Source organism: Condylura cristata, unplaced genomic scaffold (genome assembly GCF_000260355.1).
Source record: "Condylura cristata isolate star-nosed mole 26May11 unplaced genomic scaffold, ConCri1.0 scaffold00012, whole genome shotgun sequence".
Lineage (NCBI taxonomy): Eukaryota > Metazoa > Chordata > Mammalia > Eulipotyphla > Talpidae > Condylura > Condylura cristata.
In genome coordinates, this window is record NW_004567113.1 from 16,128,261 (window position 1) to 16,155,250 (window position 26,990).

The 26,990-nt window shown below is 32.7% G+C and overlaps 1 protein-coding gene across 1 annotated transcript in view; it reads right to left on the minus strand.

Annotated features, from left to right (window-relative positions):
• The window catches only part of BMP2K (BMP2 inducible kinase), a 110,945-nt gene that overhangs the window by 15,612 nt on the left and 68,343 nt on the right, over positions 1–26,990 (minus strand). The window contains exons 8-15 of the mRNA XM_004681190.2: positions 24,939–25,042; positions 23,512–23,591; positions 19,093–19,253; positions 14,874–15,073; positions 14,077–14,175; positions 13,019–13,203; positions 10,178–10,335; positions 4,093–4,203 (exon numbers count right to left, since the gene is read on the minus strand). Of these exons, the coding sequence (XP_004681247.1) occupies positions 4,093–4,203; positions 10,178–10,335; positions 13,019–13,203; positions 14,077–14,175; positions 14,874–15,073; positions 19,093–19,253; positions 23,512–23,591; positions 24,939–25,042 (1,098 nt within the window). The remainder of the gene's footprint in view (positions 1–4,092; positions 4,204–10,177; positions 10,336–13,018; positions 13,204–14,076; positions 14,176–14,873; positions 15,074–19,092; positions 19,254–23,511; positions 23,592–24,938; positions 25,043–26,990) is intronic.

Genomic DNA, 26,990 nt, shown 5'->3' on the forward strand with positions numbered 1-26,990 from the left:
TTTAAAAAAAAAAAAAAGATAAATTAGTCAAAAAAATCAAGTAGACATTACCACCAGTCTGAAATATCAAGGTAACAGCTTTAAGATAACTGAGCCCTCACTGAACTGCATTCACTATATGTAAACAGAAACCATGGGAAAAAATACATTTCTTGAGAAACTATGTGCGAGGTACTTTTCACAAGCTATTAATTTCTTATGAGAGGTGTGATCCTACGCCTTTGAATCATATAGAGCATTGTAAACTAATATTACCACTAAATTAAAAAAAAATTAAAAAGGAATTGCTACTGAAATAGCAAAAATAAATCCTGTTATATACTTTATATTGTTACAGTATGATATTGATGTGAATATGTTAACACATATTAAAAGTACAAATCCTATATGCTAACATAAAAATAAAAATTTTCTCATTAATCATTAAGGAGAAAAATATAATTAAGTAATATGTGCTATCACTGTCCCCATTTTATGGATGAGACAACTTATATGCACATGACTAGGTCATCTGTCTGGGTCACACAGCTAATAAGGAATGGCTCTCAAACTGAATATCTTGACTAAGAATATACTCATAACATGCAAATATTTAAGCACAGTTAAATATTAACATTTACAGTACAAATTCCCTGACTTTTATCAAAATATACCAAAGGCATTTGTACAGAAAACTACCAAACTGCCAAACCTCACTCACTGACTATATTCTATCTCTCGTAGTGATATCAGGATAATTGGTGTGGGTAAAATGAAAAACAACTATAATAATCTTGACAGCAAATATTAAGGATTCATAAGGATGAGGCAGGGGATTAAAAGCACACTATGATAGCAGCTAATCAAAAGCTGTATCCATGTAAAATTCAATTCTAATGGTGCTGAGTAGTTTGATAAATGATTAATCTATATCTCTCTCCATGTTTCAGTTTCCATTAATTTAAAAAAAGAGCAGCACAGCTTATATAAAAGAAAAAGACTAAGAATGGCATATGACCAGTAATATTAGAAGCTATAATACATTAATGCAATGCCTCTAAAACTTATAATAAAAACATATCCAACATAGACTTGTACAGCTAAATTACCAATTGTCAATTTAAACAGAAAAAAAAAGAAGTATAGAAAATCATGAAGATTCATAAGTAAAAGCAAATACTAGGATAGTAAGTATATGACAGGCACAGAAAACAATCAATATAGAATGCTCAAAGAAAGATGTTCACAAAATAAAAGTGGAAATAGCAGCCACCTTAAATTGAGAACAAATTTACTTCTAAGTGGTGAGAGATTGATGAAAGGGCACATTTTAAAACAAAAAAAAAGTGAGCACAATCCTTTTTATAAAAATAACAACTCTAGGAATGCAAAAATTTTATGATAGAATAGGTATAGAATTCTGATATACCAGAATTCAGTGGTGACAAAAAATTATGTTCCCAAAAAGGAACATATTGCATTAAACACTGATAACCAAAAGTGTGTCAAAGTGGTACCAATTTTGGGCATAGGGGTAGGGGGAGTCAACTTATGTAACTAATCTAAATCTTCTCTTCCATTATTGGAAGATACTATCTAAAACTGAAAACATAAGAAGTATCAGGAAAAGCATCACACACTGAAAAGCCAAAAGTTGAAACTACTATACCAAAATTTCAGAAATGGAAAGGGGACAGGGAGTATACAGGCAAGGAAAGATGTTCTTTTAGTACAAACCTTACAAATCTGACTTTTTAAATTGCAGAATATATTTTCATTGGATAGAATTTTTTTTTTCTTGCCTCAGATTCTCCCTAAAGCCTGTGGAAAGTTAACTTATGGCACAGCATTTCTAAGCTTTCCAATGAGTAGGCTAGTAACACTAAGTCATTTTTAGCTGCTTAATATGTTATGTATGTTAGGGCCCTCCCTTGTGGCCCTAAAACTAAGAAGCTAAAAGTCACTTTAGCATGAGGTTGATCCCCACCCCAGAGGTGATCCACTTGGCACTGCAGACCTCTCCTGACCTGTCTGCTGCTCCCCTCAGCAGTGCACTTCGTTGATCTGCCTGTTCTGATCCCCAATGTTTCTGGTGAATCCTCTCATCACCCCTGCACTTCTGGCCTGTACCCCATATCTGTATGCATAAATAAATTTTTTTAAAAGTGTCTATTTTGGATCTGATAAAATTTTAAATAATGGATAATATTAAATTATTTATCGTCATTTTATATCTTACATAATTTTTATTGTAATATGAAAATAAAATGAAATTAGCAGTATTAATATAGCAAACAGATCAACTTTTCTCTTCTCTCTGTAGATACATTTCTCCTATGATTGTTCCAATGCTCATGTTCACAGTAAATATAAAATTGTTTGAGGGGCATTTTATCAAAGGGTATTTTTAAGGTTGTTACTCTTACACTAAGAAGTAGGAACTTAGAGTTCTATTTTTCTCATATATTCAATAAATATTACATGATCACTGGATTGGTTATCAGTAAAGATTCAACACAGACAATTCAAGCTTCCAGCCCTCAGTAAACTTAAAATCAAATGAAGAAGCCAAAGACCGACAGTGAAAAGAAAATCAAAATATTGTGACCAAGCTCAAATATGTGATCATATTTCTAACTACAAAAACTTTAGGCTGTCCCAAAACAAGAGTTCTCAGGGAAAACACAACCATTGAGGTTACTCTATTTTCTAACTTCATTATTCATTACCCCAAGGCTCATTTTTAGAAGTTAAAAAGAACAGAGAAAGTCAGAGGTATATGCAAATCTTAAAGGAACAGGCAACTGCTTCCAGAGAATGGAAAAAGACTAGTACTGCCAAAGCGCTTCTTGCCAGAAACAGAGCAACATCCGAAGCCACTGACTACTATGATCTTAATTTACTAATTAATAATACTTATAGGCTATTTTGAGATAATTTTCTTTAAAGCAACACTTTTGTGGCCTATAGTAGTGGGGTATGAGAGAGCACATCTATGCAGATTAAAGAAAGACAGTAAACTTCAGTTTATGATGCACCATCATTCATAAAAAAGTTAACTTTAAGGAAGCAGCAGAAAACAAGAATAGAAACAGCTTTCAATAAATGATACAGTAAAATCATACAACATAGAGCATATGGAAGAATCTTGATTACTATGCTTTGTTCTAGATAACCAAGTCTAAATAGTGAAAAGTTGAAACACTACCTTAATGTATTATTAACCTGAACTAACAAAACTTAATTTTATTTTGATTTCACATTCATAATGTTGTTATTGTTCTTGCATATATTTTTTTGAATGGTAGTGCTGTTATATATGTAACATGCCTGAGTGAGAAATAAAAGGAACAGGTCCAAAGAACATGACTGATGGTTATTCTTAAGCCTATTAAACAAACCTTACCTTATAACCTTTATCTTATCATAAAGCATGTTTCTCCAATGTTTCCCTTACCAAGATTAAAACTAAATTTTTTCACTATAACCATACACACAACAGATATGCTATATCAAAATGGGATCCTACTCCAGTCTATTATCTTCAATAATGTTAACAAACAGCAATTTGAAAATATTACCCAAAAAAGTTCTTTAAAATTGGGAAATACTAATTTCTAAATTATAGCTTAAAGTCAAAATCAAGAATGTAAGAAAGAGTAGGCAGAAAGTAACTGCGACAAATACAAAATTACTAATACTTTTAAACACAGTTAAAAGAAAGCTTGAATATAAGGTTTCTATAAACCAGGAAATTCAAGATTTTTATGCAGAAGTATAAAAATATCTTTAATTTGAAGTATGTGAAAAGAAGAAATATTCTTATGTATGAGTTTTTTCAGTAGTGTACAATACTAAGAGTAAAATTTAGCAGTTTATGTTCTATTACATAAATAAGCATTTTTCTATTTTGGCAAAAAGGTACAACTGAATACCCCAACAGAAAGAACAAAAGTGGGAAGAGCAGTATGGATAAAGGTCAAATAATTTTCTATTTTCCATAACTAAATCCTGATTCTTACTCGGGCTTTGTACTAATACAAAGGTTTTTTTTTAGTGGTGGTTGTTCTTGTATGTATTTTTAATGAATGCGATGTTACATATGTAACTTGCCTGAGTGAGAAATGAAAGGAACAGAACCAAAAGGATCTTCTGGAGGATGATTATGTGAAGCAGAAAGTGGGTCTACTTTCTTATCTGAGGATGCGTTCTCCTCCAGTCTGTCTGCAAAAATAAGATGAAACAAAACAAACAAAAAAATAAAATAAAAACAAAATGGTCTTTAAATTTTAAAAAGTGCTATACAGTATAAATAAAAGTGAAAATTAAACACAGCAACAGCCTCTTGGAGTGGATTAGATTCAGAGTTCATTTTTATAAATATTTGGAGGTAGTCCTGATTTCAAAGTATATTTTACAGCTACAAGGGTAAGTTTGAATATATAAATACCAGTACTAGGTTTCACGAATACAATTAATCAATAATTTAGTTTGGTTTATTTAAATGAACATTGTCTTCAGCTTGCAATACACTGAACTGCAACTTAAATTCAACTTGTCAAGCAAGCTATCTGGCAGATTTTTTCCCAAAAAAGAAAAAATTACAAATATTCACTCATTCACAAAATAGATAAACTACTTCTTGATAGTAATAAAAATAATTCACTCTATTGTTTCTCATATTTCTTTACAATTATGTAATCTGCATATACAGACACAAAATACACATAAACTGCAGCACTACAAAGCTATCTGCAGCCTCTTCAACGTAAGCTCAATCCCAGACCAGGGAGGTGACCCACGTGGCTCAGCAGATTTCTCCTGTCTCACTCACTGCTCCCCTTAGCACTATACTTCCAGCAATCTACCTGTTCTGCTCTCTACTCTGTCTCTGGTGAATTCTCTCACCACCCCTGTACCCCAGTTCTTGTATACATAAATTAAAAAAAAAAAGACTGAATGCATACTAAACAAAAAGCCTTAACTAATACTTTATTCAAGAGAATAAAGTATTCATTCTAGGCAATTGGCATTGCACCAAATGTACTTAAGACTCTTGTCCTCATAGAGTTTATACTAATGCATGAAAACAAATAAAAAGTAATGAGCAATAAAAAAAATCACACAGTTAAGCTAGAAACAAATAAAGCTATAAAGAAAAACTGCAGCTTAGGGCAAACAGAATTAACGTAGTGGGCATAATAATTCCAATAGCTCCAGATGAGACTAGAAGAAAGCAGGGGGAATATAATACCTTTGGAAGAACATGCCAGGCCAAAGAAAACTGAGGGCAAACAAAGCTCTAGTGTAAGAGCAGGCCTGATGTGTTTAAAGATCTGAAGTATCTTAGTTCACTGGCAAAGAGTAACTTTTCCCTGCGTTTTAAACTCTGTACATAGTAATCACTTTATCAGTAGAGAACTGCTGACTTTTGCAAAATGTCTGTACATTATAATTCTTAGCAATCAAACTTTACTCTTAAGGACCCACTCTGCCTTTCAGGTATTTTCAGCAATACTGGAACTAGATCTTTTATGTTTAAGGAAATCTATGGGTAAAATTCACTGGTTTCATTGAATCACAAGGAACTGCAGAGTGGGATCAAAGAAACCAAATACATTTCTCTAAAAACAATTCATAACTTCACAGTAAATTAAAAGCCCAAAGTTAATGCAACAATCTAACAAGCCAGTGCTTTCCAAATTTGATGTTCCTTCCTATTACCCATGAATTTGTTAAAATGCAAACTGATTGGATGGATCTAGATATACCCTCAGATTCTGTGCTTGGATACTGCTGGTCTAGGGGACACCTTTTGAGACATCAAGCCCCAAAAGTCTACAGTGTACTAAATAAACTTGATTGCTTCTATAACAGCTAAGTCTTTAACAACCTCTATGACAATAGATACATTATCAGGTTTCATGGCTACAACTAACTACAATATCCATATTAAGACTTGAGTTATTTACAATTTTTACTTAAAATTTTGTTGAAGCACTAAGAAGTATTTTTTTAAGCAGCACAAATAACAATTGATTTGTGCACATATCTTCCAAAACTCAAGAGCTAATTTTTCAAATATAATACTTCAATTGTCAATAATGAAAATTTATTTTAGGTGTTAACTTTTCAAAATATTATATGTATACTTAATTCAAGAAATCAGCAGTAAATGCTGATTGAATCAGTTTCTTGTATCATGTTTTGTTTAACACCTACAAATGAAAAGTAGTTTTGTAGCTTTTTTCTGAAAAGCAGATTACAGTATAATTTATATACTGCAACCAATTTACTGTGATAGAAAGTCAAAATCAAACCATGTTACAGCATAATTTATATACTATAACCAATTTACTGTGATAGAAAGTCAGAATCAAACCTTAAGGAAGGGTCTAAGATTCAATAAACCATAAGATACCTGTGGCTACCAATTTTATCAGGCCCTGAATGCATTTGTAGAGTAACCAAAACCAGGTATTATTCCTTACATCAGAATCCTCTAGATGGGAAATATAGGTGCTTAGAGCTAATATATGATCAAACTTGACCACCACAGATCTAGTGGAGAATATCTAGATAGAGGTCTGGGAATATACACAATAACATACTCTCCACATTTATAAACTACTACTGTACCACTGATTACAGTTTATAAAAATGCAAAATTACTATGTACTAAGATTCTTGGAATTCTCACACACTGGTGTATATCTTCCATCAATCTATGATAAATCCATGGTTGTTGTATAAACAGTATCATGTAGCTATAAGAATATTAACATTATCAAGTAAAGGTAAGCAGTATTTTTAAACAGGCAATCCCCATAATTAAAAATATGGAGACACTATGATAGGCAAATTTCATTTATTCAGTATTACAAAATAAAGTCAGTATAAAATAAATCATGTTCTAACTGTTCCACAAAACATAGAATCAATTTTTCCATAGAGGATTTTTTCAAACTCATTTAGAATTCTAAAGTTTACATAATAATCTGGGTCCAGGGCACAAAATATAAAATAAATTACACATTAACTGAAGATTGTCAATTATCCATAAATAAAAACTAATGAAATGGAATGTAGACATATACACAGTCACCTCTAAAATGTATTTAATTTCCATTTTCAAAAAATTGGTTTGAGCGAAGCTTATACTTCATCTTTCCAATATTAAAAAGAACTTACCTCTACCTGCCTTCTTAAAAGAATTGTTAGTAAATAAAAACAATCTTTTTAAGAATTTCAATAGATACAGATGTGAAAGTCGAGAATTTTAAAAATCTTAGAATTAATATATTCCATAATATCAGAAAATCAATGTAGTCTTAAAAGTTAGTTCAGCAATTACATGGATAATGGCTCCAACAGCCAAAGGGTTAATGAATAAAGTTTAGATGTGTAGTTTTAATCTGATACTTTTAAAACTTGTTCTATTATACTTGGTTTCATTATTCTGCCCTGAAGAAGTTTAACGGGTCTGAATTAGCTTAAAGCAATGACAGTTAATGCTATACAACAAGCTATGCAAATGTTAAGATCAATTTCATTTGTTTAAAAAAAACACATTCAGTACATTTTTCAAAGTAGTTTTCTTCCACTTGGTTATTCTAATTCAATTTTAAACAAAAACAATAAGCTCATCATAACAACAAAAAATTCCATTAAATATTATTTCTAATTAACATGTAGAGAGCTATACAATTATTTGAACAAATGAAAATATTTCTCTACAAACTGTATACTAATTAGTGCTTAATGTGTTAAATATTATGACAATTAAATTTCTGACGTTTACATACTAATCTGGATTTGTTGGTATTTTGGTACAAAAGACAATAAAAAATACAAGCTTAAATTTAAAAATAGCATTGAAACCACTTTTATTACTAAATCTCAGTTCTAATTTAATGTTTTTGTCTTAAAAAGGAACAGGTAAAAATAATTGTCACTTCTGCTGTTAATGGATCACCCAGAAAAATCCCTTATAACTCCTGGTTTATTTGCCGACTGAAAAAACAGATAGTTTAGATATCATTTTAAAATGCTGATTAAAGGACAATAAGCTCAAAATCAAACCCAAAAGATATGTTCAAATATAAGAAAGGGGGCAGTGTCATTTATCAGATGCTACAAAGACATTATTTCATTTAACCTTCTTAAACTTATGGGGTAAGCATCATTATGCCCAGTCTATGAATGAGTAATCAAGGCAATAGCTATCACTTTACAGAGATCACAACCTAGTTAAATGACAGTGAAAGGGATGAGAATTCATATTTCTTAGTGTTTTGTGCTGACTTAAGAGCATCCGCCTCGTAAACAGTGATTTCAACAGCCGAGGGACTATCTACACAGTTTTCCAAATGATTGAGTTGCTCCAAGTCTGACCTTCAGACAATGTTCCTCCTGCACTTTCATGGAACCTAGTATTTTTCCATAACTAACACTGCAATGAAATCTGAACTGTAGATGTATAGCGTAATATTGTAAATACAAACACCAATCACATGCTATCTGACCTTGATGTTTGAAAGCAAAATAAGCTAATTAAGAATTTTACATACTAATCTCAAGTATTTTTATAGTGTTTACTTTTTAACTGAGTAAGCTTGGTTCATAACACTATACACGATTCAGAAGAACAGGTTCACACCTCTTCCGATACATGATCACACACAACAGTTATGTATACATGAATATTTAGCTGCCATTCTCAATTAAGCAATATAATTAAAAACTTTAGTGTTATTCTAGAAAACTCAGAATAATATTTTATGAAGCACAGGATAATATGCATGCTTCACCAAATCTACAGCTGATGTTTTTAAGATAGAAATTTTTATCCAATGAATAGAAAATACTAATTTAGGAAACCCTTAGTTACTAACTTGATCAGAACACGATGAAAATTTAACTCTACCTTTTGCTTTAAAGGTAGAGTTGTTGTGATGTGGTTGCACCCTTGTGACTACCCTGCCATCCCACCAAAAGAAGCATGTTTTTTTTTTCCAAACCTAAACTTTATAGCAATTCAATATAATTTCTATAAAAAAATGCCTCCCCAAAAAAAATTTTTTTTTTTAGTAACAAGATGTCAAAATTGGTTTATTAATGTCAATAGACCTTAATTAAATAAAGGCTTGGAACTCATCTTTGCATCTTCATTTAATCGTCAACTAAATTTTTCATAATCAAATAACCAATAAGTGAAATAGAAATTTAAATCCGAAACAACTATTCTTACATGAATTCATCACGTTTGTAAATTTTACATAAAATACACACCAATTTAGAGCAAGGTGTATTAATTATGATATATTCTCACAAGGCCAATTACCTAAAATAAAAAAGAAACTAGGAACTATAACTTAGGGACCATTAAGATCTTCTTTTCACATGTAAAAGGGAAGGCCACAAATATATGTGCATATAAACAAGCACACGTATGCACACACACACACTTCTCAGGAACCTAGAATTTACCTCATACTCCAAAAGTGAGATATTGTTCCTATTTTGCAACCCACCCCCAAGACACTTCACACATCTCTTTCCCCAAATAGAACTTCTCTAAAATATATATGGTGGTGAGACTTGAAATAGACATTAATTAGTAAAAGAAAATGCAACGATACCAAGTAAAAACATTGAGATATATGATTTAAAGTGGGAAAGACAATTTATTTAACTTTTTCCATATCTGGACAACAAACTAGCCCACTCATTAAAAGGGCATTACAAAACATTAACATAATGTAGTAGCCCGGTGTTTTCTTTCAGGCACTTTCACAGGGCATCTCAGACCTACAATATCTTCTATTGAGTGTGCAAGGAAACAGATGCAAAATGACTGGTAAGGTTAGATACTAATACTAATGTCTCCTCTTTTTATCTGAACATTAATTTTCCATGTCTTAGACTCTGAATTTAACATTCAAAGGGTTAGGAATCAAGATATTATCAACAGACTTGGGTGTAATAACTGTTATGTCAAGCAACTGATTTCTAATGCACACAGCAAGTTTGCTATTATAGGTATAAAAAAAAAAAAAAAAAGATGGCCTGATGATTGTCCTCAAATGCACAAAAGTAATTTTCTATTCACCACCTCAAAACAGTCTTTGGCCTTGCTGAATAATTAGAGAACTGTTAGTTTATTGTGAAGCAAAATAAGCCTTCAAGTGTCCCTTACTTGATCTTAGAAGGTCAAATTCTCTGTCCAAAAGTTCCTCTTCTGTTAACTTGGAAAAATTATCCTCTCCAAAAGGATTCCACCCTGACATATCAGGTGGGTTACTGATGTTCTTCTGACTTGCAATATTTACAATTGTCTCTTTATCAGCAACTGACCTATAAGAGAGGAAAAAGGAAGAAAAACATTAAAATTGAAAAAATTAAAGTTCCCTAGTTCATATTTTACAATATTTAGAAAAGTAGATCATATTTTATTTATGGAAGAAAGGGCAGTAAAGAAGATTTGATACGAAATAAGAATAACAACATTAAAAAAATAAAAATATCACGTATGGCTCAATCAGTGTTTCTGAGGTAGTCTGTGTCCCTAACTTCTATTAGCCTAGTGTATTAATTATTTTTGATCTATCTAATCATTATCCTTTTCCTACTCCAAACTGACATCTCCCTTAATACATAAATTCACAGGAGTAGGATAAAACGCTTTCACAAAAAATCAACCCCATCCTTCCCAGACTGGGTTATACAAGATAATTTTGATGATAAAACAAATTTTTAAGTTTTAAAGTTACACAGAAGAGAGGAAAAAGAAAGTAACATATCGCACCAAGATTTCATAAACAAAATCACTAGATCTGCGATTTAAGTAAGTAGTCCTATGATAATTCACATTACTTAAGGTATCAGCATCTTGCATGCCTAAATATGCAGCAAATCTTTGGATGTTCGTTTTCATAATTATATCTAGCCAGAAATTTCAGTGGTAAATATGCTGTGGTACACATAGTGAATTCTCTCTTATAGAATTTCTAATCTATCACTCAAACTCACCTGCAACACTACTTTACTTCTAAAGACTGGTTTAGAATACAAGCTACACATAAATATATATGCTGTGTATACTTAATAAAGTTGCACTTTCCAACTACATATAGTAGACATAACTGATAATTTTAGTGCTATTTAACATTAAGAGTTAAAAAAAAATCAAGCATCTAATTAATAAAACAGTCTCACTGGTATCTACATCAAGCAGAAAACACTGCATCAAGCAGAATATCTGCACTTTAATGAAAAATAAAACTATTCTATTTCTAGTCTGACAGACATATTTTCATCTATGTCTATTTTCTTTTATTAGTTGCTACTTATATTTTATAGTTCATGCTTTAACATTCAATTTGTTCAAAGTATATAATAGTATGTAATGTACATTTTCCAGTGTAAATTAAAGTAAAAAGTGCTATGTGGATAAATCAAAATACAATAGCTGATAAGATGAATGTTTGTGTGACAAATATTGACCTGGATCTTTAAAACCAGCTTTTGATCCTACATCCTGCTCCCCACTTAAAACATGTATTTCTCACAAAAGTCATGCAACCTAACTCTTGCTATAATGAATCAATTTGTTTTTCCTACTCCATGCCATTCCTCCTTCCCCATCCACAAATACAGAAGTTGGGAAGTATACTATAGCAACCTGCATCCTTCAGCTCTTTTTAAGATGCTCAATGAAATACATGCTACTGACATTACCCTTTCTCATGCATAACTGCTATCAAAAGTTTGTAGAGATACCTTGTCCCAGCTCGTGCTTCATGACCTAAAATACTATTGTATAAAAATTTCTTTAGTGTTCCATAACTGAAGTTCTAACAGCTACTACTTCCATGTATCTAAAATAGGAAGTAGTACTCATAATGGTTAATAGATACTAACTACAAAATCCTGAAGAACTCCCAATGTGAAGCCTAAATTCAAGAAAATTTGTAGCACATTTTATAATGACCTATCCATGGAAAATATCTCTCTATTAATGAATGTATCTGAACAACCAAAATAAACTGCTTCCCAACTATATGCTATGGAAACAGTAACCTTGCTGTATCATATCATTTAAATCATAAATTAAAAATTGTGTGTCTGTTTAAATTAAACCAATTTAGATCTTTATAAGCAAATCATTTGAGTAATCACATTAATTGAAAGCAGTAACACTAAAAAGTTAAATTAGCTTGTTTATAAGAGTTATTTTTAAAACCACAAGAGTACCTTGTTAGGCCTTTATTTCTACTTGATCTATTAAGGGGAAGGATGTCCTAAAGGAACTCTGCAGAGTCTTATGGACTCCACCCCCTACTCCAGCTTTCTGGACCCTACACACTACTCCAGTGATTGGAAACTACAACTCCCAGCAGTACCAGGGAGAGAACTGTGAGGACCCAAGGGTGGAGCTAGCAGGAATGGATTCTGGAACATTTGGGGGATAAATAGGGCATGATTGCATCTCGCGCTCTTGCACTCGGGAAGCAGCTCTCTGGACCGCGTGACTCGGTGTGTTCAGTCAGCCGAGCCGTAAGGAATTCCAGTTACTTTGTATCCTGCTCCCTCTCCCTGGGTTGTTTCCTATTCCTTTCCCCTTTTGTAAAAAAATAACCCGTTATTGACCCTTTTTTGTGTGTACCTGCAGTATAAGCGAATTGTGAGCGCGCGGGTGAGGCCACACAGACAGGTGGCCCAGTCCACTCTGGGCTACCCTGTAACAGACCTACAAATATCTTCACAGATAAGCCAATAATTTTCTTAGCTTTAGATGTTACTGTATAATGCTAAACTTTATCTGCAGATAGCAGTTAGTTAAAACTGCTGATGGAAATGAAAGGAAGGGAAGGGATACATTCACAGGGATTAGAAGCGAAAACTCCTAAGAGAAAAGGCAAACTCAGCAGAGATACCAGCTCTAGATTCATTCAGGTTGAAGACATTTCTCTTGTATACAAGAGTTAGAAGCCACTTCCCTAACAATTTCCTTTGTACACATTTGAAAAGTACTTGCCTATTAGCACTGTAGGAGGAGTCAATTACAGTTCCAACATGAGCTTGATGTGATGAAGTATAAGAAGCTAAGGCTGGTGAGAACTCTTGAGGGGATGGAAGGTATTCAGGTGATACCTGTTGCTGAGACTGCTGATGTTGAGCCAGCATTTGCTGCTGCAGGAAAGCCTGTTGATACTGCTGCATCTGAAACAAGATAAGACATTACATACAACAACACTCAAAACCGCCAAAGCACTGTCAGCATCACATCTATTTGCTAAGTTCCCTCCTTTTCACACTGGCAAAAAGAAACCTGAGAAACAATTCCTATCTGAAGCAGCAGCTTGGTACTAGAAAGCAATAGGATGAAAAAATCAATATAAGAAGCTGTTAAACTAAGTTAACTTGAAAACATTAACAATATTTCACTAAAATTATTTTAAGAAAAAGATAATAGCATATTCTAAAGAAATGAGTTGTGGGGGGTGGGGGAGGTATCACTTAAAAACAAAGGTCAGCAGCAGCTGCTTCAGTGTGTATTCGATCCCCAGCCCCGGAGGTGACCCACATGGCGCGGCAGACCTCTCCTGACCCGCCCGCTGCTCCCCTCAGCAGTGTACTTCGTCAATCTGCCTGTTCTACTCCCCACTCTGCCTGTCACCGCCCCTTTGTCTCTAGCTTGTACCCCAGTTCTGTATGAATAAATAAATCTTTTTTAAAATATAACAACAAAGGTCAAGAACTCTCTGAAGCAAATGCAATTTCCCTTGAGATTTTCTACACAAGAGACATCTGCTGAAGAAAGATATGACCCAAAATAAAAACCATGGATAACAGATCATTTTCCTTAGTCTGTAAGTGAAAAATACTGTCAATTATGATGTGTTAAATTCAAGTGCTATGTTTCAGCCCAATATAAAACTAACTGAGAATAAATGGCTGGCTTTTATTAAATATATTAAATATAAGTGAATTGACTTTTGATTATTAAATTCTAAATAATACCATCAAAACTATGAATTCCAGTAATGCAATGTATACTTAAGGACAATTATCTAAAAGTCATATAACTCTTACCATTGTGGAATACTGGGATGCAGACGGCTGAGGCTGATGCACCAAATGCAATGAAAACTGTTGTTGGAGTATCTGTTGCTGTTGCATTGCATGTTGATACTACAATAAGTAAAACAAGCTCATCAATATTTTTCATGCCTTTGTGCCATAGTCTTTTTTTAAGTACTGATCTTACTGTAACAATGATTTAAGAATTCAGCAGTTAAAACAACAATGTAAAATTGCTATAGTCACTTACTGATTATATGTGTAGCTTTGTGTATGTGTCTATGTGTATGCATTAAATAGTTACATGAAACTAGAAATTTGTACATTCTGATAAGGCAAGACAAAAGAGAATTAATGATGACTTCTTCTATGTCCTTTACAGCTCTAGCCATCACTTCCACAACATACATTCCAACCAACACAAAAAATGAAAACCAAAAACCTAAGATAATGTTCACTTCTGAAAGTCTAACATCACCTTTCAAACAATATTGGCTTATTTGAAATCAAAATGCAACCTGAAACAGATTACCCATCACAAATTGTAGTGATCACTTACGATGCCAAAAGACCAGATAAATACACTTTGTTTCATAAAGCCATGATACAACCTATTTCAATAGTGTACTCTTAAATATTTCACAGAATACAAATGCGATAAATTCTTCAAAATCAAGAAACTGAAACAAAGGATTTGCTAGGATCTAGAATTTAATGGACCAGGTACAAAAGGAAATTCAATGATACTCTAACAGCTGCATGAATTTCATTACACTTCTTCCATGCCTAAGATAACAAAAAAGAATTACCTGCTGCATGTAAGCATCCTGAAGTAGTTGATGTTGTTGATGCTGCTGCTGCTGAGGATGACGATGCTGTAAATGAAGTTGCTGCAACCTCCAATCTCCTTGCTGTAGTTGCTGAAGTACTCTATGCTGCAGTGGAGGCTGCTGAGGAGGAGGGCCTTGACCCAATAAACTCTCAGGACTGTTTCCAGGTCTCAGTGCTCCTAAAAGAATTGTCCCAAAAATTTTATTAAATATACTCATGATTTCAATAAAATGATTGGATTTCAAAATACTCATTTCAATAACCAAAACATTTATATATTTTATGATGTAAACCATTCTATATGTATACAGTGAACAGAGATCACTTACTGTTAGTACCCAAGAAAGGCAATTTTGTAGACTAGTATACAGAACAAGTCAGTATCTAATAAATATTTCATCTTTCACACTTTACCTCTCCAGGAGCAAACAATTAGTGTCATCATGAGCTTTAAAAATTCTAGATCTATGCTGACACGACTCTTCTTCTTAAATGCCATTTTTCAATCCCTGCAGTTCTTATCCTTTATAGTTTAACTCAAGTTTCTCTTTCTTGTTCTCTCACCTAACATACTCAGTAACATTTCATTTTGCCTTGTACATATTGTTTACATAGCTATTTCCTAATTAGTCCCAAGGAATGGGTTCATGTTATTATCTGCTAGTGCCCCTAAAATTACCTTATATAATGATACTCAATAAATACTACCACAATGAACCTATTAAACACCGTCTACCCCGAATGAACATATATTTATACACTTCATAAATTTTAACCTAGGAAAATCCTATGAATAAAGTTTTGAAATTAATGAAAATGTAAAATACATATAACAAATACACTATAATACTTTCTCCCCAAGACCTATTGTAAATTCAAATGAATCTCTTTAATCTTTCAGAAAAACAGGAAGAATGTAAGGAGATTTCTTCAAATCTCCTAGGTCGTAAATAACTCACCTCTACAAAAATAAATTTCAGAACTATGTCTAATTCTAATTTTAAAAGAAATGAATGTTCATTTAGTTATTCTTAAAAATATTTATAAAAATGCATGAAAGATGGCTCTCCCTGGTGGCACCATGGGTTAAAGCATCGCATTATATAACTCTCCGAAGCCACTGCAGCACAAGTTCAATCCCCAGACAGGGAGCTGACCCACATGCAACAGCAGACCTCTCCTGACCCACCCACTGCTCCCCTCAGCAGTGTACTTTGTCAATTTGGCTGTTCTACCCCCTACTCTGTCTCTGGTGAAGCCTCTCACCTACCACACTTTTGGACTGTACCCAGTTCTGTAAGCATAAATGAATAAATCTTTTTAAATGTATGAAACAAAATTTAAGCTTCAGCACCACTGTATACATGTAACAACCATTAGCCTTATTAAGGTTTTTTCTTAACAGTAGGCAGAGTAGTAAAAGTTAAATTCCTTAGCTATATATTCATCCTTTAGAGCCCTGAGATTTACAAGAGTAAACTCATGGCTAAAGAGGAAGCCAACCACAAATCAATGGTATAGCTCATAAGGCTCACTCGTGACATCAAAAACTGACTTTTATTTTGTGTCGTCAAGCAGAATTGAGATCCTTAGTTCTCAAGCCAAGGATATAAGATCATCAGAGAACTCTTAAGTAACATCACAAAAACCTTCCATGAAAATAATGCATCCCAGTGCATCACTAAATACTCATCATTCCCTAGTATGCAATACAAAACTAAGGCTCAGAGAAGTAAATTCATAAAGTTAAAGATAAATGATATACTGGAAGAAAATAGTTACAACCTGTCAAGCTAATATTCAGATGCATACAAATAAACCATCAAAGAAATAAAAAGACATTCATAAAATTGCAATAGATAACTCACAAACAAAAATGGTGTAAACACATGAAACCATACTACTTAGTCAAAGATATTAAAATAGAAACCAAAATGCCTCACCTATCAATTAAAATTTTTTTAAACCAATACTATGAAGGGTTGACAGATACAAGAATGAAAGGGAACTTACACTGATGATGGCAGTGTAGCTTTTCAGTCTTTTTAGGATGAAATTATATGACATACTTTACATGAGTACATTTCTTAATATTTTCTTCAAATAATGTAAGCCCAGACTGTGTGGTAAGGATGACCACCACAACACAATAATAGTAAATACTGTTAATAACCTAATGACATTAGCTATGATATACTGATACTATGAAATGTCACATACCTATTCAAAACTACATTAATATTTTTGGATGTACTAATTTGCAAGGCCTTGCATAACATCAAATTTAAAAAAATCAACTTGTCGGGAAATACATAGCACAAGTTTAGTTATGTTAAACACAACATGAATTGCAGGCATTTGTGTGCATACATATACATAGGTGTGTCTATGTATCTGTGTGTGTGCACGCGCACGCACACGCACGAACACAGAAAAGGATTGGGAGGATGCCCACAAAACTGCAGGCTAGTTTGTTTTGAGGGTGAACATTCGTATGTTACCTTTCATATAGTGCTGATGGGGGAAGAAAAGTTAAAAGATATACACATAGGAGAGAAGAATATTATTTTTCTGACATAAGTTGGGGCATTAAAGTAGAAAAACACTGCCACTGACACACAGAGCAGACTTGACACAGCAAGCAGGTCTTGGTGTTCTGCTGCTCAATATAAACAATTTCAGAGTATCAGATCAGATGAAATAAATGTGAGTAATGAGTTAGGACAAGATCAATCCTTAATCAAGCAAAATACTCTCAAAAACAAGAACATTGTAAAAATCCAAAAAAAATCACTAAACTATCTATTATGGCTTTTTTACTTAATATATCCTTCTAGATAAAATACATTAAGATACTTAAAAATGTCAAGCACCACTAATCCAAATCAAATTCCAAGCCCCATTTCCTAAAAATCTCCCAAAATTTTCCTAAAACAAGCTTTAATTCTTAGGTCTTTCCAAACACCTTCCTGAGAAACTCTCATCACAGATTCTCATAGTATAAGAATAATAAATCCAATTATTTCAACTACAAGTGTGTACCTAGTAGTCTTTGACTGGAGGGAATGGAGGGTATTAGTAAATGACAAGTAATAGAATCTCCAACCCAAAAATGTAGAAAAAAGATGTTAACTAAATGTTAACTATGAAACAGAAGCTTCTTAGATTCTACTTTGTTATTTACGCCTTACAACAGGAAAAGTAGTTGTCATTCCTATTTTATAGGAGAGAAGAGTACAGCAAGGCAGTGGTAGAATGGGATTAGGTACAAAAGACTTCAAATTCCCGTTTTCTCTTTTTCAGGGAATATTCCTCCCATTCAATAATTGATTAGCAACATGTCAGGTAATAAAAATCTTGCCTTCTTTGAACATACACTGAATAGTAATAAAAATCGTTAACAGCTAATCTATTTCATAAGAATAGGTTATGTGACAAGCTATATTAAGCAGTTATCTAGTCCTAACAACAACTAAGATTAGTATTAGCAGTGTTACAACACAAAAAATGGGGAAAATTGGATTCAAATTCAGGTTCACAAAACTCAAAGTGCAAGCTCAATTAGTTTTCTAACTGAAAACATTTTAACGTTTAAAACAAGATAGATTATGCTATAAAGTACATAACAGGATTTTCTTGGGATAAACTGTTCAGGTTGTACCTCCAGAATCTTAAAGAGTGTAGTTCACTCTCTAACATCAGGGGTATTTATTATGCATAATGTTTAGGAAATATTTTTAAGTTAGAAAAATTCCTCAAAATCAGATAAAGAGACAAATTTCTATGCTGTAAAGGCTCACGGTTCAAGACAGACTCTTTTGCCAAGGTTCTATCTTTAGCACAAAGACATAACTTTAAAAGGCTAGAGTTTTAACTTTATCCTTTTCAATAATTCGGTAATATTCTATACTCATGAAACTTTGTTATAAACTTCAAACCCAACTAACTGATGACTCTAGGGAGAAACAAATTGTAAATTTTTATACCATATTTTAAACTACCAGTGACTTACCTTTGCCTACAAATTTATGAAAACAACTGGTTGAGTTTGTTTAAAATAAAAAGAAAATTTTTTAAAGCATTATTATTTGCTTCATAGTATTAAGTGTGTCAGTAATTTATACTTCTAGGAAATCAAGCCATAAAGGATTTATTTAAACCACTATGAAAGTAACAAGTTTGACAGGGCTGTATTACCTTTAGATCTGTGGTTCCCAAATTCGCCAGGAACAGGGACTTTAACAGGTGTTGCTGAATTCTGAATGCTCAGCACACTGGGAGTGGCAGTAGTGGAGTTAGCCTTTGGTCTTTGTCTTGGTGCAATTGAGGTTTCTGTTGGTCCAATGGTATCTGTTATTCTACAACAGAAAAATATATTTCATTCTAAACAATGGGATTATTTCTAATTTATTGTCTGTTCTATAAAGCATTTGTTTCAACAGACATGGTTTAATTATTATTGATGATCATTTTCGTTCTCTTGGATTCTTCCTAAGTCTCATTCTCAAATAGTAAATGTCCACTGAAGATTAAAGGAAACAAACACATAAAAGTTTCAGATAAAATGAATTAGACAAAGAAATAAATATAAAAAGACAAATAATAATCTCCCTTAGTTACAACTCCAAGCCTAAAAAAGAAAAGACTCTATCTATCCCAGTGCATGTAAAACCAAAGAAGTCAAAATCTTAATAGCTGGATTAGATTCAACTTCTAGAATTTGTAACTTTGCTTAGAACACTGAGTGGAAACTGAATGAAACTTTCCCACTCGGACTTAGTTTAGTCCACACACAGGGGAGCCAACTGATAAATGTGGCAAAAGATACTAAAGATAATCTGAGAAGACACAAATTATCTTTTTCTCTTTCAAAAAAAAGTAAAAAAGAGTCTTTTAATTACATATTTATCAACTTTTGTTTTTATAAATTCAAATTCAAATACTTTTTAATTTTTTCAAATATTTAATTTTCAACACAATTACAACAGAATCCCTTTACCAAATTCCCATAGCACATTTTCAAATGATTTGACACTTACAAATTTTACATTCACATGATCATGAACTTTATATCTGAGTCTACCACAATCATAAGACCCTAATTATTTCCTTTATCTTTGTGTACCACAAGAGGGAGCCCTGTTAACAACTATCTGTAGAATAATGAAAATTCAATCAGATGAAATTAAAACAAGAGCTCAGAAATTATAGAAACATATAATATAGAAATATATAGTATATTCTCTAAAAATAACATTTATGTTACTGATGGGTGGGATGGTATTAATACAAATCATATGAAAATTGGCTAGAAGGCAATAGATGATTACGCACAGAATCAAATATATCTTAATGATATATCAAGAATGCATTGAGCTCAGTTATTTATTATGTAGTTAATACTACGACAAGTTTCATATATGAATAATTCTACTTTAATTCTAATATGGCTAGAAAACAGGGCAGCAGATTTTAGGACCTAGAGGCACAACAGGTTAAAGCCAAAACTATCTGCAGCCACTGCAGCAGTTGATCCCCAGCCTGGGAGGCGGGGGTAGGCGGGATAGAGTGACCCTTATGGCATGGCAGACCTCTCCTCCTCTCCTGATCCGCCCACTTCTCAGTACTTTGTCAATCTGCTTGTTTTGCTCCCTATTCTAGCTCTGGTAAATCCTCTCACTGGCCCCTACACGAATGGCCTGTACCTCAGTTCTGTATGCATTAAAAAATATATCTTTAAATCTATATGATTTCATTACAGAGTTTAAAAAAACAAACAAACAAAAAAAGCTAACGGAAAAAAGCAGAAAGAAAATGCCTGGTCAGATTAGGCAAAGAGAAGACATAAACTTGATCAAATGAAAGATTGAAAAATTGCTGCCCGTAACATTACACAGTCTCATCTGAACTGTTCCAACAGAACTACTTTCTCTACTTCCTTCCTTTTCTTTCCTTCTCTCCTGAATGATCTTGATATTCCTGAAACACAGAAACTCTCTTCTCTTAAACTCAGTGCTTATGAACACATTGCTTATCATGCAGAACATACAAATCAAAACCACAATGAGATACCACCTCACTCATCTGTGAAAATGGCCCAAATTAAAAAGACCAGAAACAACAAATATTGGCAAGGGAATAAAGACAAAGGAATCCTTAGTGCACTGTTGGTAGTAATGCAGACTGATTTAATCCCTAAGGAAAATAGCATGGAAGTTTCTCAAAGTATTAAAAATAGACTATGATCCTGTTATTCCATTTCTTGGCTTTTAACCCAAAGAAGGGACAAGGAAAAAAAAAACTAACTTGAAGAGATATATGCATTCTTATATTCATTGCAGCACTATTTATAACAGTAAAGTTATGGAAACAATCTAAATACCCAACAACAGAATGACTGAATTAAGAAGATGTAGTACAATGGAATACTATTCAACTATAGATTTCAAAAAAAAAAAGAACTGTCATTTGCACACAATGGAGTAAATTGGTGGGAGAAATGCTAAGTAGACAAGATTATGCTAAATCAGAGGAAAAAAGATAAATACCATATGATTATTCACTCATATGTGGAATACAAGAAACAAAACAAAGGAGCTGATAGAACCAACTGACAGATAGCTGAGTTGAGATCATGGAGGGGTGCGCAGTGGAGAGAAAGCCTTTTGGTATACGAAAAAGGGACACTGGTGCCACTGCGTGGATAGGACTGTAGTGATGCACATCTGAGGAGGTGTGAACCTACTCTCTGAACCACGAACAATGATGTAAGCCAATGTTATCTCAAACTAATTTAAAAAAAATAAACCTTTTTGGTAATTCCTTATCATCTTTAGATATGTGACATACGTTTCACAAGTTTAACAGTTCCGAGAGCAAATTCAGATTTGGGAAACCTACAAGGAAGCTTTGAAGAAGCAAAAAGCACCACATACATATTGAAAGCATGGCAGATGATTAATATGCAAAAAATTTGAAAACATGTAAATAATAAAATTAGCTCAAAATTTCTCAGCACACATTCACTGTAGAAATGAGCCTTTTACATGCAATAAATCTAAATAAGAATTCTTATTAGAATTTTTTTCAAGTTTTTCAATGACGCTATCAATAAAAAGTAAATTCGTATTAGTTATTTCATTTGCTTATCACCATATAGCTAAAATTTCAAATTATATTCAAGCATCATTCTTGTTTAGTTGGTACATTTTAAAAATACACAGCTATTTTAACTTTAATCATAACAAAATATTTTTAAAAGCACAATAAAATTCAACAGACAAGTGTTATAATAATGCATAATTACCACTCAGCTATAACAGCATTAATAACTATAGCTATGTCATAAATGATAGACTGTTAGCCATGCTGGTTTCATGCAAGTTAGATGTCAATTCTTTTGTCCAGAGAGCATTACAAAATTCAAGTGAAAATACAAAAAGGCAGCTACCAAGAAATTTCTCCAAATGCAATATACTGTATGATAATACAAAAGATATGCAATATAACTGTATGATAATACAAAAAATAGCTGTGTATTTTTGCATGATAATACAAAAGAGGTTGAAGTCCCAGCACTATAAAGCTATGGACAACAAGTGTGGCTAAGTTCAATCCCCAGCCAGGGAGCTGACCCACATGGCATGGCAGAATCTCCTGTCTCGCCCGTTGCTCCCCTCAATCTGCCTATTCTGCTCCCCTCTCTTTTTCTGGTGAATACACATACATACACCCCTGGCCTATACCCCAGCACTTCTATGAATAAATACATAAAATAAATCTTAAAATAAATAAGTCAATCATAGATTCAGGTTCTCAGCTACATGGTGCATAGTCAAATATTAAAGTAGTAAATAACTATTAGAATACTAATTTAAAATATTATGATTTTTGATTACTAGTCTTAAATTTCACACATTAATATATAACCTAAATGTGTACGAGAAAACATAAGTTAATGAATGTAGAAATCTCTAAAATAGTTACCTAAGAGCAATATTTTTCTTCTATAAATTAAAAAAATAAATTATACTAGTGATAAAATGAAAACATAAAATTTTGTAAATTAGAGCAATTAGATGACTAAAAATCCTCCCTAATAAAGACCCAATATAACATCACCAATGTTACACAATGACTTCTTCATTGATGAACAAAAAGTTCAAGTGGGACCAATATCAAACCATTACTTAATTAAAAAAAAACCTTTTTACTTGCTATTGCAACTCTATACAACATATGACAATTAACATATTTTGATGATGTTTGGTAGGATTAAAAGTGAGAACTAGGCCCTCCCTGGTGGCACAGGAGGTTAAAGCACAGCGTTGAGAAGCTAAAGCTACTACTTCAGCATAAGTTTGATCCCTGCCACAGGAGGTGATCCACACAGTGCAGCAAACCTCTCCTGACCTGCCCGCTGTTCCCCTCAGCAGTGTTCATCAATTCTGTCTGTTCTGCTCCCCACTCTGTCTCTGGTTAATCCTCTTACCCCCACACCTCTGGCCTGTACCCCAGTTCTATATGCATAAATAAATAAATCTTAAAAAAAGAAAACTATTGAGAACTTAACCTCTTTTTAAATGCCTCTTCAAATTTCAGCATAGATTTACCTACCTGGTTTTCATTTGGCTTTTCCTAGCAGCTGCTTCACTAGCGGTCATAGGTTCAGGAAGAGCTGAAGGAATGGAAGAATTCTTGAAAGAAAAAATAAAATTTTTCATTTTATTTTAATTGCAGAATGATGTATAAAATAAATACTATGACTATATTATTAAACTTGAAAAGTACTGTCTGTAAGGAACCACTAGTTTCAGCTCTAATATCTATAAAATTTTCACACTATGCTTGCCAGATCTAATATGCAAATATCATTGCATTTTACACAAATGTCATTTTCATATTCATCCACAGTAATACTCAGAAAATAAGCAGAACAATATTATAACCACTTTACAAGTAGGTCAGTCTTGGATAAAGAGAAAAATTACACTTGTAAAATATTGACTATTTCACATTTTAGAATGAAACCCACACTAATCATGAGTTTACTCATGTTTTTTCTTCGTAATGCAGGTAACTTACATGATAAAAGAAAGTAATGAAAGCAAAAATAGAAGGGTACACTGATGTGTCTATTCTTTATATTATATTTGCCTTACAGTAGTACTCAACAAATGTCTGTTGAATGAAAAGCTAAAAATCTAGTCAAATGTCAATGTCAAAAGCTAAAAATCTAGTCAAATGTCAGAACTGCATGACTTTCAGTTTCAACAGATAACATGTAACACTGACATAGCAAGAGCTTCCAAAAACTAAGAAGGAAAGGCGCTTAATTTCTTTATTTTTAATATCTTTTTAATTTAATTTCTTTACCTTTATATTTTATCTTTATAACCAACTCTGCTTCCCATGGACTAAAAACTGGGTTTTCTATCTATTAATTGTAACCCTTATAATTACTATCTCTTTTTTTACAGGAAAAAAAGGACATTAAGTAAATTCCCAAATTATATAAAGTCAATGACTAAGAGTTGAACCCAAATCTCTTCATTAATACCAATGCTCATTACACCAAAGTTGACTAAACTTTCACATTTTACAGAGTACTTAGTGACTCAATAATACATGACATCCCTAGACACGCATGCCTTGAAAACTCTAACAGTCTGTTTTAACAGTTAGACCCAAATAACTTACAGTAGTTTGTGCTGTGTAAAACAGTTATCACTGTTTCTTTGGAAAAAGTAGCATGTATCAAGCATATGAATAAAGAGTCATTTCTATATAATGCAGAATACTTTATAAGATACAAGAAAATAAAAGCAGAAGATCTGTTTTTCCTACAATATACAAAATGTCAGGCAATGACCTTGTGTCTACTGTAGCTGCTCAGGACACTGTAGTGCATTTGTCAACGGTGGTTTAATATCAAAAATGCTGATCGCAATCACACTACTAGACCATGTTTATGAAACAAGTACCTGCATAGGATATAACAGAATATTAATTCTATATTAATTAACAATTGAAAAATTACTTACATTGATATTAGAGACTGGGCAATCCTTTTTGGCAAATTTAAATGCAAAATAGGATACTTGAAATATATCAGGTCTATGATCTGGATCTGGTTCAAGCATAAATCCTACAAGAATAGTTGAAATGTTAAGTTTCAATGAACACCAAAGCTATTTAAGGGCAACTTAAAAGGGATGTGTATGTGTTATATTTGCATATATAAATATATATATATATATATATAAAACTTTCACTCTAAGACCACTAAATTCTAGGAACTGTGCTAATATTGTTAACAGAAACTATATTGCCAGTTTACACATAAAGCATTATCCTAAGTTAAAAGCAAATCTGTCACAGAACAGCACTACAGCAGAAATTATGACTGCAAATACAAATATTCCACTAAGAAAGTGATACAAAACAAAAAATGGGTTTAGAAAACAATGAGGCATTATTTTTAAAAATTCCAAGATTGTGTGCACGGGACAGGGGGGGCACACGGGGAATCCTTATTTCCACTGCTATCTAAAATACTTGTACTAATTTATAAGTGACCCTGAATCACTAAGAGAAGACCGAATATGTGCATTAGTATTTAACTAATCGTACAAGGTTTACACTAGTTTCCCAAAAACGCCTTTTCTCATGCTGATGCTAACAATACTCGTGGCAGTTCTGTATTGCCACATACTATCCATGTCATATTTAGAACTATGAGCAGAATTTTATGTTTTGTTATTATTTTAAGGAGATTTCACACCAGCATTGAGCAGCATTGACTGAAATGCTTAAATTGTAAATGACCAAAATTACCACTAACATTTTTCTTACTTCCTGAGTCTCTTGTAATTTAGAATTTTACAAGAAAGATGACATTTACATCCAAATCTGTAATTGAAAATTTGATGTTCTGTTAAGGCAACTTCAGGTTTTAACTCTGATTCACTCTAACTCTTAAGTCCCTATAATGTTCAAATCATTTTCAAACCTATTTGGAATGTAAACTTTTACAGAATTAGACAATATTCCAAAACCAATCAATTATGTTTAATGAGACCAAAGTATATAATGACCAAATTAAAATTAATTAAACTTTCAAGTTTAAGTAATATTTGAACAGAGTGCAATACACTTCTAACAGCATAATAGATTTAACCAAAAATTACTTGAGAGTTCTTAAAAAGGAAGCATTTAATTTATGTACTTAAAAAGGCTAGCTAGCATTTATAACTTCTTAGACTTATTTTAGTTATTTTATTCATATTGTTAGATAGAAAAAATTAAAGGCATTCAATTCTAAAATTTATCTATATTCAACCTTATTCCAGAAAAGATCTGAGGAATCTAGAAAGGTTATTTAAAATCCAAAATCATACTCTATCTTGATAAACAAAAACATATTTAAATGTTTTAAGTGACAACAGTACATGAAACTGAGACAAATTTAAGATACTTTTATGGTAAATTCTACTCATGTGCTTTTATAAAACAGTGCACAAAAGACATCAAATTCACAAACTTGGGACTCCTAGGTGTGTTGGCACTAAGTCTCAGCACTCTCCTGCTATCACCACTTCAACCTGAATTCGATCTCCCCAGCCAAGGAGCTGACTCTACGGTACATCAGGCCTCTCTAATATGACCTGCTGCCTCCCCTCAGCAGTGTATTTCTGTAGATCAAACTGTTCTGCTCCCAATTATGTATCTCTGGTGAATCCTCTCACCCACAATACCTCTGGCCTATATCTCAGTCTTCTATGGATAATAAGTTTTTAAATAAAATTCACAAACTTACGATTCTTTATTTCTTCTACTCAAACAGAAGTTTATTTGGCTTTCAAAATCTAACTTTAACAGTAGTACACTATAAATATAAGTTCACATGTCTTTTGCAGCAACATGGACAGAACTGGAAAACATCATGTTTACTGAAATAAGCCAGAAAGAAAAAGAGAAATACTGGATGGTTTCTCTCATAGTAGGAATATAATGGAACAGGTGAGAAAATAATGATAATGATTAACAGCTATACACCAGAGACATTTTGTGGGGGTAGAATGGGGAATGGGATC